The following is a 16592-nucleotide window of genomic DNA, read 5'->3' on the forward strand; positions in this document are numbered from 1 at the left end:
AAATTTACTAGAAAATGGCAAGTTATCCCGTGATACATTTCAAAATCAATCCTTAGGAGGGATCTTTCTCATGCCAAGGGGTTCAGAGGCCTCAGATGTCCTTGTGTTGCCTTCAGTGCTGGTAGGCAGAGTGGGGAAAACCCAGGCTGCCTGATTCTAGGCAGCACTGTGCCTGAGGAAGGGGTTTACTTGCCAAGAGCATAAGGCTATATGGTAGCATAACACACCATGTAGAATGTCATGGGAGAGTATCCTCTAAAAAGGGAAATTATAGCCTCATACTATCAGAAGGCTTAAAAATGATTACCATCATTATCAGATTCACTGATATGATTTTGCTTTGATATTGTTCCTAGTTTCAAATAAAAATACTACATGTATTCAGGACATCAGAAAGACATTTTTTTACCAACTGAATTACATACCTACAAGTTCCCTTCCTATTCTTGATCATGCAGGTACCAAGTGAATAAATACAGGAGTATTGACACAGCAGGTACAGACATGTGCAGTGATGAGAAGTTCCCATCTTTCCTCTGGCATTTGCTTGCTGTGGCTTGGATTTATATTTCCTCATTTCTTAAGCACTCCTAACACTGATTCAACTTTATTCAAAAGATCAGCATGGAGAAGCTACTAACCTTTCTTCTGCATCCTCAAGGAGCTGATCTTTGGTTCAAAAAGACAGCTTCATGGAAGGATCTCTGCCATTTTTCCCTAGCAGCCTCCCAGGTGGCCCACTCCAACCCATGGACAGCTATTGCTGTCACCCCACCAGCCATTAGAGGAATCACATTCCCAAGCAAGAACACCAGTTTCTCACAGTCAGACTGTTTGGGTTTTTATTAATTAAACAGTCCACATACAAAGTACTAAATAAATATACAGCTGTGTCAGACGCCAGTGTACCACACACCCACTTGGAGAGCTCTCTGTAGTCATTTGTGAAATACCATGGAAAGATATTTTTCAAATGCAAAGCAGGTTACAGAATGATTCAACTCTGCAGACTCATTGCTCATCGCCAGGGTGCAGTCCACACCCCTCCACACAATTTGCTCACTCATGCCTGGGAAGAAGGGTGTCTGCCCTCTGTAACCTAGCTGCTTGGGAAATGTTTATGTTCATGTCACAGATACACTCAGGAGGAGGCTGAGATCCAGGGTTCACAGGATTATAACCCACCAGGGCATTGCAAGGAGCCACATGGAAGAGGCTTTGTCTTTGGGGATCCACAGCTTGGAGTGGCTGGGGAGGGGAGGGAGAGTTTGAGGGGTGACAGGCACCTTGGGGATCTCAATTGGGGCACATGGGTAGGAGCCAGAGCTGAAAAGGAAGCTGTCAGAACATGAATTGGAACATGTGTCAGGGTAATTTGGTATATGGTTTTATGTCTTTAAGTTTCCTTTCCCGTCTGCAGCACGGTGCCTAGACGATAAGGAAGGTGCTGGAAGCAAATATGAAGATGAAAAAAGGAATACTCTTTCACTCTCTCTGTCTCTTCTCCTCTTATCTCTGGAGGACAGCCAGGCAGGGCTGGGAGTAGGCACAAAAGTAACAGTGGATAGATAAAGATGTCCTCAGAAGTACCTGAGATGCCTTCGTGGGTGGACAGGAGGAAGGAATGTGTAGGGCTGATGCTCCTGATCCTTCCTCTTCTCCCATCAGATGAAGGGTGCAGGCAACCTCATGAGCTGATTAAAGCAAGTCCTGTCTGGGGCAAAGCCAGTCACAGACCCAGCTGATGGTCTTCCTGCTTCTCTAGCATTCCTGCTGAAAATAGGCCAGGATGCTCTTCTGTCAGAAGAGAAAAGCTTCATTCCAGTGAGCGGGGACAGGATTGCCAGGGCTGTGTCTGAAGGCTATGTTTGAAGATTGAGGCAGCTACGAAGTCGCCTGTGTGGGGGAAAGAGGATCCCTCTCCTTTTTTGCTGGTGTGGGTTGACTCTTCTGCAGGATCATCTCGCTTGTTTGTCATCCATGGTCCATTTCCCATGCCTCTGCTGAGGGGCACTTAGTCTCTGCTCACTGTGGAGTCGCTACATGGGGTTTTTCCCACCAGTGTAGTCATGGTATGGGCTTGTCCGGGCCTTGGGGCGAGGGATGGAGAAATCATTCTGGGGTTCGATGGCCTGAAAAGGAAGCACAGAAGTCTTTAGCTTTGAAAACTGGACAGAAGTAATGAAACAAGGCTTATAAAGAAGACAAAGAAGGAAGGGAGAAACAGAGCTGAAGGTTTCCTAAGAAAGTGACCGATAAGGCTGTGGAAGAGGATCCTGGCAGAACAAATTAGTGACGGAGACATGTGGAGACACCAGAGGACATGTGGGAACATGATGTGAGCTGCTAGACATGGCTAGGCTGTGGTCTGAAGGAGGACTGGTGAATGGACAGGTGGACATGCAGACTGCCCATTTTGAATCTGCACTGCAACTTCCAGCATCTGCTGGTGGAAATACATTCAGAGCCTGGGCTGAGGAAATAAGCACACTCTCCTGAGGAAAGGGCACAGTCTGCTGTAGGAACTGTGCTTGAAGAGAGGACTTCTTACACGGTACCAAATCCCCAAGTATTGAAAACCACAACCTCTTTACCTTGGGCTTCTCTTGCCTTCCTACGTCCCTGGACATGTCATAGCTCTTTCTTTCCTCCCAGTCACGGCACCTCCATGAACATGTCACGGAATCACCTGGCTCCATGCAAAGCATGGGTCTGCCTTCACAGAACCTGCTCTAGGTCTATCTGTCTTTGCCCCTTCTCCTTCCCTTCCTGTCAGCACCTGAACAATAGCCTATAGCCTGCATGTGGTGAAACGGGTGGCGGTGGCACTAACTTACCTTCATCTGAAAGTGAGAAGCGTACGGGGAGTAGCGGAGGTCTCCTGTGTCACAAGACAAAAGCAGGGGAAAGTCAGTGCATTAGCATCACATGGTAGCTTGGAAATACCACTTCAAGGGAGACAGAGGGTCTGTGGCTACATGAGCAGCTGCTTTTAGATTGGTCTAACTGTGCAATGTGCAGGCAGGAATGGGCTAACATCCACAGGTGGAGGACATATATTTCTATCTGAAGGCAGGAATGAACGGTGTTGCAAGTAACAGGATGCAGGTGGTCTTGGAGATTAGACACCTCCTGTTGCTTCACAATTACTGTCACGACCACCAGCTAAATCCCTCCCACTTATATGCACAAGGCCCCCTTCACAGTATTCCCTGGGAGAGCACAGCCTTTCTTGGCAATTCCTTCACAAACCTCGGAGACTGACTGCAGGTGAGGAACGTGATACCAGCAGGAAATCCACAGCCAGAGGAATCATATCTCCTACCCACAGGTTTGGGAAACATCAACTGACAGAACATTTTGCTTTGTCCAATTAGGCAAAAGACTCACACAGAAAAGGAAATCCTCCTTGCCTCCTTTTCAGATAATGGATTCGTTCTTACATGGATAAGGGAACCTGATCAGAACTGAATTAAGTAACCTCCAAGGTATAATCTAGATAGGCCTGAAGAGCTGAGAGACAAAGAAGACTAAGAGACAAAAAAAAGAAAACCCTCCTGATTTTTACCATGGACTTCCCAGACATAGCAGGGTCATAGTTATATTTCAGCCCTGACATGCAGCAAGTCTCCTATTCAGTCATTCCTCCTACACATCTTTAGCTTTTGCATTGGCTTGTTTGCCTCATGTCTGGAGATTAATTTTCATGTGCATTTCCAAAGTTTCATCAGTCAAACTTTTTCCTAGCCTCTGATATATCTATCATCTTCAAATCTTTTCTTGTAGCTCTCCCATCTCTTTTAGGTCATGAGTGGTGCTTATGTGCTTAGGGGGACAGTGGAGTCAGTCACTTCACCATACCTTGCACAATTTCATCTTGGGTGTAGGCACGGTTGTCCACTCCAGTTGCCTGCTTTATGAACTTGGGTTGGCAGAAGTCATTTTCTGGAGGGTAGTCCTCTAGCTTCAGAGGAGCAGTGAGGAAACAAATTTCAGGGACAATATACATTATCAGGAAAATCCAGCCATTGGACACCAGAGCAATGGCCACAACAGGATCATCCCACATTTCTTTGTCTAAAACTGTGTTGCCTTTTATGAGCATAGTGATCCACACTACCCAAATGGCAATGGAGAACAGGACAGTGACAAAGATGTGCGCCCCATGCCTCTTCCAGCTTTTATACGACCCACAGAATGTGAACATGGAAACCAAGAAGGTCAGAGCCATCAGGAAGAGCACATAGATCAGAAGCATGACGAAATCCTTGTTGGTATTCTCCCGAGTCATATTCAGGAATTCTTCTCTCTGGTTTACTAACATGGTGACTAAGTATTCAATGCTGATCACAACTTGTACCAGGGCAAAGGAAACGATGAAGAGCAGCAGCACTCGCCAGGAGAAGGGCTTTCTTCCTCTCACCAGTCTGTTGAGGTTGCAGGCATGGGTGAGGAGGCACGAGAAGCAGAGAGCAAAGAGGACTCCAAAGAGGAAGAAGCGAGTGGGACGAGTCCTGTCATTGAGTTTAATGATGAAGGCAAAAGTGAGGCCGAAAACGCCGAGTGTGCCTAAAAGAAAGAAAAAATACACGGAGATCATGTGCCGCTTGCTGTTGTCTTGGACTTTGCAGATAAGGAAGAAGAGCGAGCAGATGAGGAAAATGGTGATGAGGATGCCTGCAGCAGCCAGTGACTCCAGGACAATTCCCCAGGCCTTCTCTGTGTCACAGAGCAGGTGGTAGTCAGCACCGATGCTGCCGCAGCCTGGGGGATTTGTCGTTGCCATCCTCTCGCCGCCTTGAGCAACCTCTCCAAAGCTGCAGAAAAAGAGAAAAACACAGGCTGTCAAGTCAACCATCTGGCCACTGCCAGCAGTGGGGAAGGAGAGCCAAGATTGACCTCCATCCCCACCTTGCTGGGACATGGGGCAATGGGAGCAGAATCATCTCATAGTTTGGCATTGGCTCTCCATCAAGGGCAAGCCAAGCCCCTCATTCACCTTGCATGTCCTCTGCGCTGGGCCTGATGTTGTGCAACGTTTTAGGAGTGTGGGGAGCAGGGAGAAGGTGAGGTGCTTGAGCAGGCACTTGCTTGGTGCCCTGCAGTGCAGAGACTGCCTTGTCACTTCTATGATACTAGAGCAGCTGTTAGTCATAACACAGTTTACGCTCTTCTGACAAGTTCAAACAACATCAGTACCTTGGTACCAGGGAGACTCAGAGATGAACAATGCAGAACAGACAACTTGGGGTTTTTTACATTAATTTCCCCTGCTTTTACAGTCTCTGAGGCACTTTTGGCTTTGGTTCACTGTTATGAATGAAGGGACAACTTGAACACCTTTTACCTTGCAGATAACTAACCTGGATGCCTCCAGCATAGCCCTTCTCACCCCAAATTCAGCAGCAAATACAGGCCACTAGCCCTAAACTCGTATTCCTCCCTCTTCATGGCAGTGTAGCAATAATAGGTGTCTCAAAGACCTCCCCAGGATAGTGCCTTGCACTGACTAGAGGCCTCACATGTCACAGCCAATGCTGTTCATTGCGTGAGAAGTAACCACCAAGTTGTTGCGTGAGGAGTCCAGAAGCCAGTGATGTCAAGGTCTCTAACACATTCCTGCTGCCTCAGCATAAGGATTTCAGTGCTGTCTGAGCAAGCCTGTCTCCCAGGGGATAAGAGAGCTTAAGTGGGCTGTTTAGGGGAATTAAGTTCTCTTCTTTCTTGCGAGCTCGAAGCATATGCAGAAACCACAGCAGGAGGCCTTTATGCAGCCACATGGAGTTTAGACCCTAGGGGCCAGGCACTGATTTCTAAATACTAAATTCCTCAGTTAGGCTTGAGTCCCTAAAATATATCCAAAGAGGAGTTTAGCTATAATATCACAATGAAACATGAGCAAACCTGTCCTTAATGGTGACCCACGCAGGAAAACCAGGGGCTTTCTAATAAAGGAATAATTAACCTTTAAAACTTAGACTTTAGTGCTCACTATGCCATTTGCCTTGATTTTGCTGCTCCAGAACAACATACTGAATTTAGGAAATTTGTTCTCAAACCCTTCCATCAGATTTTAGTGAGTGGAGATCGTGTTTTTAATAAATGGCAGTTGATCTAACCAAGGGATGAACAAAGGGTGAAAATATCACTGATTCACTCTCATCCCCCACATATGCTTCAATGGACCTGCTTTTAACTGAATTGGGGAAATATTTTTTCAGCTTCTAACTCACTGCATAAAAGATGTACAGCTCTTCAAAAGGGTGGCTACAACAAAATGCAAATTATTCAAATATGCAGGAACTTTGGACTACCATGGAGAGAATGGAATAAGTGGATAACACATAAAGGCGTTTTGATAATCAACGTACACAAAATTTTGGAGATTTATGATCTCTTGCAAAGATAGCTGGGTTATCTGTGAGTAATAAATAATGAACCTTTCTGAAAATTTGGAGAGAAAAATCTAAAATTTTATCCACAGACATTTACTGTTGATTAGATTAGCTAATCTGTTATCAACTCGGGCAGATACAGCCTGGTGCTCGATGTTGAGGCACGTGGAGAGCCCAGAGAACCAGCCTGAGTGACCTCATGACAGCACAGAGCACACCCACAGCTTTGGGTCCTGACTGGTGCTGGCTGCAAGTGGTGCCGGCCGCCACGGCCAATGGAACAAACAGGATGGAAAATAACCTTATTGACTTGGAGAACTGGGCACTTGAAACCATTTTTACTGCCTTTTTTTTTTTTTTTTTCCCAGGGTAGGTGTCCTGTGAGGCATGGCGAGGCATGAAGAGCCTCTAGCCCGTCTCCTGGGTGAGTGCTGCTCCCCAGAAGCTGTCTGCTCATTCATCCAGCACCTAGAGCAGTGTCTAGGAATTCCAGCGGGCTCTGCAGTCCGCGCAAGGGAGCCTGTGCTGTGGTTATACAGCACACCCCAAAATCATAGCTCTCGCTTGAGCAAGGAGTCTTCTCCCTCCACCTTGGCGCTCCTTTCCCATTGATATTTGTACTTAAAACACACCCATTCACCCACAAATCCCGAATGGTTTCCCGGGAGCGTCTCCCCAGCTCCAGCTGTCCCATGTTAGAGCCAAGGATGGGAGCCCCTCGGCTCACCGGGGCACTACACCGCGGTCCTACAGCAACCCAGCTGCAGAAGGCATCCTGTAAAACACCATCTTGACTCACCTTTCGGGGTCCTGCCCGGTGAAGGCAGCAGGGAGGCTCCGTCCAGGAGAGGCACTTTTCCCAGCGCACCTGGAAAAGCGCGGCCGGGCAGCAGCTGGGCGCTGGGCGCTGCGGGAGCTTTAACAGCTGGAGGGCTGCGGGGAGGTGGGGCTGAGCACGCCTATTCCAGTTCCACCGCCTCGCCTCTCCTCTCCCACGGGACACGGCGGGGAAAATTCGGCCCCGGTGCCAGGAAGTGAAGTAAGGCCTCCTGACGTCAGCGGGGCATTCACCCCGGGGTGGGGATGGAGCCCCGGGACACTGCGGAGTGCTGCTCACTCGGCCACCCGATAAGGTGCTCCCCTGTCTGACTCCTGGCACCCGTGGGTGGGGACCGCGGCTATGAATAGCAGGGCGTCCCCTCCCTGCTCCAAGCCTTTTGTCTCCTCGCTTGCTTTCTCGGCGGATAAACTGCTTTTGCGAAGTAGGCGATGAGGAGGCTGCGGTGTGTGAAGGGGCCGGCGGTGCCCTGAGGGAGAGCGGCGAGCCTGGATCCCGGGATGGTTTGGTTCCTCGGGGCTCTCCATAGGGGCTGCGTCTGCTTGTCCCTTCCCACCCGTGGCACTGAGAGCCGCCGGCTTCTTTCCTGGAAAGGGCAAGCTTGGCTGTCCTTGTGGCTCTGTAGGCTCCGTTCTGCCTTCTCGAGAGCCCTGAGTCACTCTGTCCAAACTGCTGGCCCAAACAGTTCATGAACAAAGGCAATGACAAATTCCCCCTTGCTCTACATTTTGTGCCTCTGGGCCGCCACACCTATCGGCACAACCTCATCTAAATCCTCCAGTATATCCAAAGTGTTCATGACTTCACTTGTTATTTTAAATATTACTCACTGGGAGTATTTCATTATCCTGATTAAGGAATTGACATCAAGGCCTACCCACATGAAGCACTCAGTCCATACACACAGCCCCAGACCTAAAAATCCCCCTTGCCTCACGAAGTTTGTGCTCACTCCCAAGAGCAGGGGTGGGGATAGAGCAGCTGCACATGCCTTGTGCTGAGGTCTAAGTGCCCGCAGATATCTCGTCTGCTGGTTAATTTTGTTTGTTTTAGGGGTTCTGGCTTATTTCTGAGTGGTGATCCTTTTTGAATCTCACATGTGGAGATAGCTACAAAATTCATAGGAGAGTCCCCTCTTCCACCCCCCCATAGAAGTACATGAGGACCTGCAGGGATGAGTGGCTCATGCAATGAAAGGCAGCACCCAGTGCATTCACTGTGGGGTGAGCCATGCTGGGCCCTAAGACAGTTCTTCGTGTCCTTCCTACTTTTATTTCCGTGTAAAATCCTGGAGCTTCTTAGGAAAAGACATACCAGGTTTCTCCCCATTAAATTAATTTAAACTTTAAAGCAGGTCGTGGACTCAGTGAGCCAGCCAAGAAGGAGACAGTTATGAAAAATGAGAAGAGAAAATAAGTAGTGATGGAGAGGAGCTTAGCACCATCTCAGTGGGACCCAGCTTGTATCCCAAGAAGCTTTCAAAGGTCACTGGTCACTGCCAGCCTATTTGCATCTTGTCAGAGCACATTATGGAGTGCCTGCTACATCCCTACATTTATACAGACACACAAACCCTCATGGAATAGATCATGTCAAATTATATCAGAAGAAAAGATAAAAGTAACAAACATTTTTCAGAAAGCTTGAGAAATGCATGAGAGTCAGTCATCAAACATAACCTGTACTTTCAGAAGGCTAATGGGGCTGCATTTAAAAACAGTCCCAAGTGATCTAGGAGGCTGAGGGCTGCTTGCTCGCTGTAGAGTGAGCCATGGTGTCCATGGCTCTCATGCCGTGCCAAGGAGGATGGAGAGGCACCACTGGTCTACGTGTGCGAGTACAAATTGGCACAGTGGTCACACCAGCAAGGTGAGATGGCTGTCACCTCACTTTAGGGACAGGATGTAACCTGCAGATAGAGGCACCTACATTTAGATGTCTGATGGTTATTACCTAAATGTGAACTGAGTGTCTCAGCTCCCAAACAGTCATAAGGTCAGGAGGACTGACCCAGCTGATTGGATACAGGTACACACACTGAAATGCTCCCAGGTGTGGTTGCCTGGATTGCCTGGGGCCTCACTTTAGTTGCTTGCACACCAACATAGTGTCATTTGAGATGCCACAGTGTCTCCTGCTCAACTTCCAGTGACCACTGCAGGAGCACAGGAATTTCCTATACCTCCTGTATCAGATCTGGCAGTCCTGTGCAGATGTTTTGGATACCCTTAGGCATCCCAAATCACCTTCGTAAGAGCAAATGGATTGAGTGCTCAATCTCCCTGGCTGTTTCAGAGTTGAGATGCCTAACTTATATGTAGGCACCCATTCCACTATATGGACTTGTTTCTGGTAGACCACCAGAGATAAATAGTTAATTGAAGGTGCTGTAGCTCTGTTACCTGTTACTCAGTGAACAGCATAAGGATGGCATATAAGATACAAGAGCTGTGGGAATCAATCCTTCTGGAGCTTTAGTTCATGCTAAATAACACAGAAGATCCCAAATGACCCTAGGAAGAAGTGTATGGACAATCAAATTGACTCCTACGTGTCTACAGAGCAGATTTCTTCCTTGGAGGCAGTCATGTGGATTGCCACTATAGTTGGCAGAGAGAAAGGGGCACTTCCAGGGTAGCTGCAGTTGATCTGCTTCAAGACAAACCAAATGACACCTGAGAAGTACCCATTTCTTTCCAAGAAAGATGGAGACGAGAAAATGATAGAGATATTTACACTTGACAGCTGAATTGCATGGCAAATCTCCAAAATAATTTAAACACAATTCAATAGCAACATGCTGGTAATGTTGGAAGTTCCTTTAGGTGAGAGGCTGTTGACAGCAAAACTGCTTGCTTTGGCCATATTGCAGCTCTGGACAAGCAAGCTGGCTGCTGGTAGTGAGAAGGATAGTGACAGGTTGACAAGGAGAGTCAGAGACAGTAGCAAGATCTGACCCTTTGGGCAACAGGCATCCACAACTCTCAGTTCTCAGGCAGCAGGATGAGGGCTGGGCTCTCTCTCTGAGTCAGCTCTGCTCCCTGCCCCTTCTTGCTGCTGGCATTGCCTGGCTCTGCTCCCTCCTGTGGGGTGGGAGTGCCCAGTGCTGACCAGTGCCCTGAGCCAGCCCTTCTCCACTGATTTCAGCATCACAGCAAATGGCAGAATGCTGCAAGCCCCTCCGCTCAGCCAGGTGTGGGGAATGGGGCATGTCTGAGGGGTGCAGGGGCTGAGAGAGCACCTTTTATTAAGACAAGTAATAAGGCAAGCAGATGCCTGGGGAGAGATGGTGCGTGGCGCTCTGGAATGTGACTAAATAACACGTTTATGTTTGACCGGTGATATTGGCTGCACTGTGAATAGGCTGGTGTCATTCCTTCAGCTTAGCTACCTGTGCAGGTAGCTTAATAACATAAGAACAGCCTTGCTCTCTGAAAAACATCCCCCTGCCAGGACTTATCACAGTCATCCTGAGCTAACATTTCGGCAAGCTCCACCCCATCCTGCTCCATCCGCTTTCTTCATCTTTAAGTCAGTTCAGATATAAATGTTATGATGCCCTTGGAAAGAGCCTGGCACAGAGCTGATGGGTCTTCAGCCAGCCAGTTCAGGGCACCATTGCCTTAGACAGGAGAGAAGACAAGGGAGGGGGTGTCATTCTGGAAAGGGACATGTGGGATCTTTGCATAATACTGGACTTTCTCCTGGGTGTCCTGTTCTCTCGTGTTCTGGCTTTGAAAACGTGTATCTAAGGATTACAAAAAATTCGAAGACTCTAAGAGTTGAATGGTTTTGCTTTGGTAATGAAGAGTGTTGCACCAAAAAGTAAATATTATCTAAAATAATTGCAAAAGGAACACATTCTGGTGTCCTTCAGAGCCTAAACTTGTCTCTGCAGCGATCAGTTCTTGAAAACTGCATGCTGTGTTCCCCTCCATTTTCAATCTCAGGAAAAATATAAACATTTCTGGTATGTAACAGTGCTTTGTTTTCTGTGCTGATTGCTGCGTCCTCTCAAAGAGGTTCCCTTTTTTAAATGAGCAGGTTTTGGCCAACCTCTTTCTCTTCCTGGCTCCCAAATGCCCTAATTCTTGGTACAGGACTTTCATTTACTGAGAAAGGGAGAGATTTGATCAAGGAAAGGACAATGAGATTTATTAAAATATTAAAATCAATGTTATTGAGTATATCCTATAAAGAGAAACTTTCAAACCTGTGAGTTAACTGCTACAGCATTCCTAATGGGTGAGAAGACCTTGCTTATGGAAATGATCTGCCTGGTGCTCTGCTAGGAACATGATGCTCTGCAATGCTGCAAACAGGATCACTTCTGCATGCAATCCCAGGTGTGAACAGCCTGGTAGCTGGAAACCCAGGGGCAGGGGGTAGCTCCTGTAGTACCTGCTGAACCTGTGCTGAGTTCATGCCTTGGACTTGCTCCTGTCCCATGGGGACAGGTATCACAGTCTTTCATCCTCCACAAGTGTGGAAGCTGGAGCAAGAATGGGCAGAAATAAGTGGAGAACAGCTGAAACTGTGACTGTGATCACTTGGGCAGGGTATTCAGGTCTCTCAATTTTCTCTCCATCCTACTTGCTAATCACAATTGATGCTTTATGAAATCTCCAACTCCCCAGTATCACCAGAAGGCTCCCTAAGAGACATACCAATGACCTGGGCGTGTTTTCAGAGGCCTGATAGCATTCTTGCTGGCTGCTGTAAAATGATGCCTCTTCCTGCAGTTTGTACCTAATTTCGGCAGGCACGTAGCCACACAGACACACACACCCCTCCCTGCCGTCAGCCACACCCAGCCTCGCCCTGCCTGCCTCTTTTGCCCCTGTGGTTGCAATGTCAACTAAAACTAGATTAAAAATGCAGGATTTGCAAGCTGTGAGGGTGCTGGTGGTGGAAGTGGTAGCTAGGGGAGGGAAGAGCAAGAGAAAGCAACGACAAGCTCGGAGTGGAAGTGGCAGTCAGGCAGGCTGAGAAAGAGAACAGGCAATTGCAAGCCAGGACCATCACAGAAGATGGTTTTCCATATAAAATTCACTGCAGGATACGTAGCATATCTAGCTATTCCTCTGTAATGGATGTGCTTTGCTTTGTGACACCAGATCTGAAAGATGTGCACTCTTTAAATGCTATCTAGTTCAGTGGCTCCACTTTTTAGAGATGGAGTACTTGAGGCCGTAGATTTGAATCCTAGCCAGAGAGATTAAGTGCTTGAGAACTGAAGCAGAGGCATAATGTAATCCATTTAATTATTCCCTCTTTAAAATTTTCACAATAAAGAGTGGAAATCTTAAAGGGAAAGTTAACTGAAAAATGCAGTCTGTGCATAAAATTCCTACTATTATTGTTTCAAGTTTTCTGATTCATGCAAAGAAAAAAGAATCCCTCAAATATATAGTCTTAAGCACTCACACATACACAGATACTCTTCCTCACTCATTTGACCAAAATGAGTCCATTATTCCATTGAAAGTTCAGATGGAATTTCCACTGACAATTCAGACCAGCTGTCAGAACTCAAAAGTGTCTGTTGATCAGCTGCTGGGCTAGTTTCCTTGTCTCACCTCCCATTTTCATTTAACTCCTCTCCTGATTTCAGATAAGCCTGTGAAAATATTTGCTATCTCACATTTTCTACAGTCACTAAAGATATTGTAAACTTGACATGTTTATAATAACAAGCAACAATATTGGATTACAAAAGGACATTAAACTGTTAAATGGGAACTTCCAGCCTGGATGTTATGCACAGGGCTAGGAGAAGGCAAGATTTGAACTAGACAAAAAATACAGTGATTGCCATGTCCCTGGCATTGATTATTGTTCTTCCAAACTTCTTGACAGCCCAGGAGCTCCCCTAAGCTAGGAGGAAGAACATGTGTGCAGTCATTATTTACAGCCAAAAGGAGAAGGCTTGGCTGAAGTAGAGAAGGTTTACAAAGCTTCTGGCTTGCCGTGTGAAGAGAAAGAGAGCCTGTGCGACCATTTGGACTAGTAATTCCAACCTAAGAAGCCCCTTTCTGGCTGTGCTGTACTTCTTTCCTGGCTGCTGAGTGTGATGGACAAACCTCCTATGGGGGCCCCTGGACTCCCCATTGCTCTCCAGACCCAGCAGCCCTGCCCCTTTTGCTTGGTACGCTGTAAGTGACAGCCATACCCCAGGGAAGGGTTGAGTGGAGGTTTAATTGCCAATTTACCTCTTAAGAAATGCAAACGCAGCTTCGGCTAATAGTATGAGCAATCCAGGAAGGCATCAGAGATGAAGCATGCCTCTTGTGCGCATGATAAGACAAAGAGAAGCTTTGCCTCTCCTGCAGCAGGTTCTTCTCCTCTTCCAAAGTTGTTGTGTTGCCTGATAATCCATTCCGTGCTCACTACGAGCAAACTGCTGTAACAGACATTTGTTTGCAGCAATGAAATACCAGCTGGCACACAAGTAGCTCTATTTAGAAGGTTATATATTGCTTTTTCCAAGAATCTCCAGCTGTAGACCGGACCTCACCCAGGATAAGACCCATCAGCTTTTGGGCACCTGGTAATGCTGCTGCATTTAAACAAGCAAGAATTATTCCCTCTCTGAGACCTGTGGGGAGGTTTATTTGATCACACAGAAAATTCAGTGCCTTTGTGCCTACATTTTAAAAGGCAAAAAGAATCACAACGGATTTTAGCACAGACCTTCTGCTTGGCACACAACACATCCCATTATGTGGGATGAACCAACTCGGAAAAAAAAAAAAAAAAAAAAAGCCTATGCAGTATGTGAAATGAAGGGATCCCACCCACATAGGCTATGGATTGAGGAATATTATTGCTCCAAGGGCTTTATTGAATTACAGAGCAGTGATACACATGGGATTCGAGTTACCATGAGATTTTTACAGTACATGGGGTTAGCTTTCCCACAGTCAGAACTGAGCACACACAGCAGATCTGAAGCTGTGTTGAACCAGACCTGAACCATACCAACTTCAGTTCTTACTTAACAACCCAAATAAGAGCTAAATAAAACCTCGAATGATTCACTTGTCTGATCAGCAGTGTGTTGTCCTAGAGCAAAAGCAAGGGAAAGTAGCAATCCACATGCATGATTCGCCAAACAAAGCACACATTTTGGACATATTACATGACAATCTGGTTTCTTTAGCAATGCAGCATCTGTTAACAGTCCTGTTCCAATTAAAAAAAAAAAGGAGTCTGCTATTACATAACAGTTGATAATCCCCAATCTCCGGAGTGGTTAATCTACATGAGTGCATGGTTAAAACCTCTGCTGGCCAATTGAAATCTTTCTTAACTACTCATTTACAATCATCAAGCAGAAAAATCACTCATTTATAATCATTGAGCAGAAAAATGACACTGTTGAAATTCTTACTGGTTAGGATGTATCCTAATCTTGCAGGACAGCACAAAATTTTGACTGCATTGCCCTAAATCTAACCATCCTTCTTGTAACTTAACTAAAAGAGTTGACTACTACAAGTAATGAGTTGAAAGAAAAGTTGTTAAATATAAATAAACCATATTTTCCAAACAGGCAGTGTTAATTAATTAACAAGAGACTTGCCCAGAGAGCCCAACAGGATCTCTATTACTTTCTATCATATATCTACTTGTTTGGTATCTTCTACAGCACCTGGAAACACAGATTCCAGCCATTCCCTTAGCAACTGAGGTGGGATTTGCCTGCAGATATGCAGTGGAGGAATCTCTACCTGCACAAGGGTTGCAGTGGCTTCCTCTGACAAGAGGCTTCAAGGCACACAGGTATTTCATAAAATGCCATTAAGATGGGGAGAGTCACGTGGGAACTACTGAGGCACCTCACACATTCCCTATACTCTGAAAAACAAAAGCCAAACAGAACTGAAAGCAGACAGCTTGGGCAGACAGCTGTTCAGCAGACAGGAGAACCTGCAGGACCATACTGCAATGCTGTATGAAAGCAAAGCAGAGTACCAGCACTGTTGAAGGGGCCTGGTTGCAGGCTATTTGGTGGGGCAAGGCTGGGGAAAAGTAAGCTGGGACAGAATGAAGGTGTGCTTAGAAAAAGGGATGCATCATGAGACTTTAATAGATGAAGGAAGGGATTCAAACATGTAGGAGAGGCTAAAGGTGGTGTGAGAAGATTGGAAGTCCCAAAAATCCACCAAAATAATGGACAGCTTACTAATGCAATGTATTATGGCATATGCTGAGCAAGAGAAACCTTGCCTGGGAGGGATCTCACAGAACTCAGCAGGTCTGTGCCAGCTGAGGAAACAAAGCTCATCATTGTCTATTACACACAGTCATAGGTTGGGAGATAGAAATCATGGCTCGAGTCCTCTTGACCACAAGACAAACAGCAGCATTTTATTGTTTGGAACTCCCTTATACAGTGAGTTGAAAAACTCCTGGCCTTAGACACTGACTGGTCTGAGTCTTAGCCCTGCCCAGCTCCTTGAGCAGTGCTGTGTCTGCCCTCTGGACTGGATGTGAATGGCTGAGGTGTCTTTATGAGCTCTCTTCTTCACCCAGAGGCTTCAGGAACAGAGCAGGTCAGCCGGACTGGACTTGTTATGACCAGAATTATTTTGTCCAACTAAAGCTGCGACAATTGTCAGTTAATTCTGTGAAGGGAAGTAACATGAAGTTACTCCATGTGGCCTGAATGCAGGAAGGGTAACTGCACCCAGGCACTTGTGGGCAGAGGGGCTTCCCTATCCCAACCTGTGCAGGGAGATTGCCTGTGTTAGGAAAATTAATCCACAAAAGCCAGAGGTTTATGTTCAAAAAGGAGACAGAGAAGTCCTTTTATTTTATTCGAATAAAGGGAGAGGCCATAGGGCATTTCCCCTGGGGTCTCTCAAATTTTGGAGGATGCAGCCCCCTATTTTATTCTAATTTCCCTCTCTATTTCCCCACTGGCTGAGGTACTTGAGAGTTACAGACTTCCTGAAGTGCCCAATACCTAAATTTCCTCTTTAATGTATAACCCCCCTTTTAATTTTTAATTCTCATGGAATTGTTGTGTTTTCCCATTGTTTCTTTCATCTTTCAATATCCAATTTCATTTATCAGCAAACCTACAGTTTGTTTGTAAAGGCAAATATCTTCTTTTCCATTCATCCATCAGTGGAATCCTTCCCATTGTTTCTTTTATCTCTCAGTGCTAGTTTTATCTACCAGCAGATCCACTGCTTGTTTGTAAAGGCGAGTCTGTCATTCCTCTCACCTGTCCCTCAGCCACAGGAAAAGTGGTTCCCCAACTTCATGCACCTGCAAGCATCACTGTCCCAAGATACCACTCACTGAATGCTTCCAAAGCTTAGTGGAATCCCTTGGTCAGCCTTATCTGA

The 16592-nt window shown here is 46.4% G+C and overlaps 1 protein-coding gene across 1 annotated transcript; it reads right to left on the reverse strand.

Annotated features, from left to right (window-relative positions):
* Window positions 1-825: 825 nt before the first annotated feature.
* Window positions 826-7268, reverse strand: LOC136361755 (retinoic acid-induced protein 3-like). Its single transcript, XM_066319887.1, has 4 exons — window positions 7195-7268; window positions 3862-4817; window positions 2838-2881; window positions 826-2132 (listed from the first exon to the last, which is right to left on the reverse strand). Exons 2-4 carry the CDS (start codon window positions 4784-4786, stop codon window positions 2040-2042), a joined length of 1062 nt encoding a protein of 353 aa, XP_066175984.1. The 5' UTR covers window positions 4787-4817; window positions 7195-7268; the 3' UTR covers window positions 826-2039.
* Window positions 7269-16592: the final 9324 nt, after the last annotated feature.

This window comes from Sylvia atricapilla, chromosome 5 (genome assembly GCF_009819655.1).
Source record: "Sylvia atricapilla isolate bSylAtr1 chromosome 5, bSylAtr1.pri, whole genome shotgun sequence".
Lineage (NCBI taxonomy): Eukaryota > Metazoa > Chordata > Aves > Passeriformes > Sylviidae > Sylvia > Sylvia atricapilla.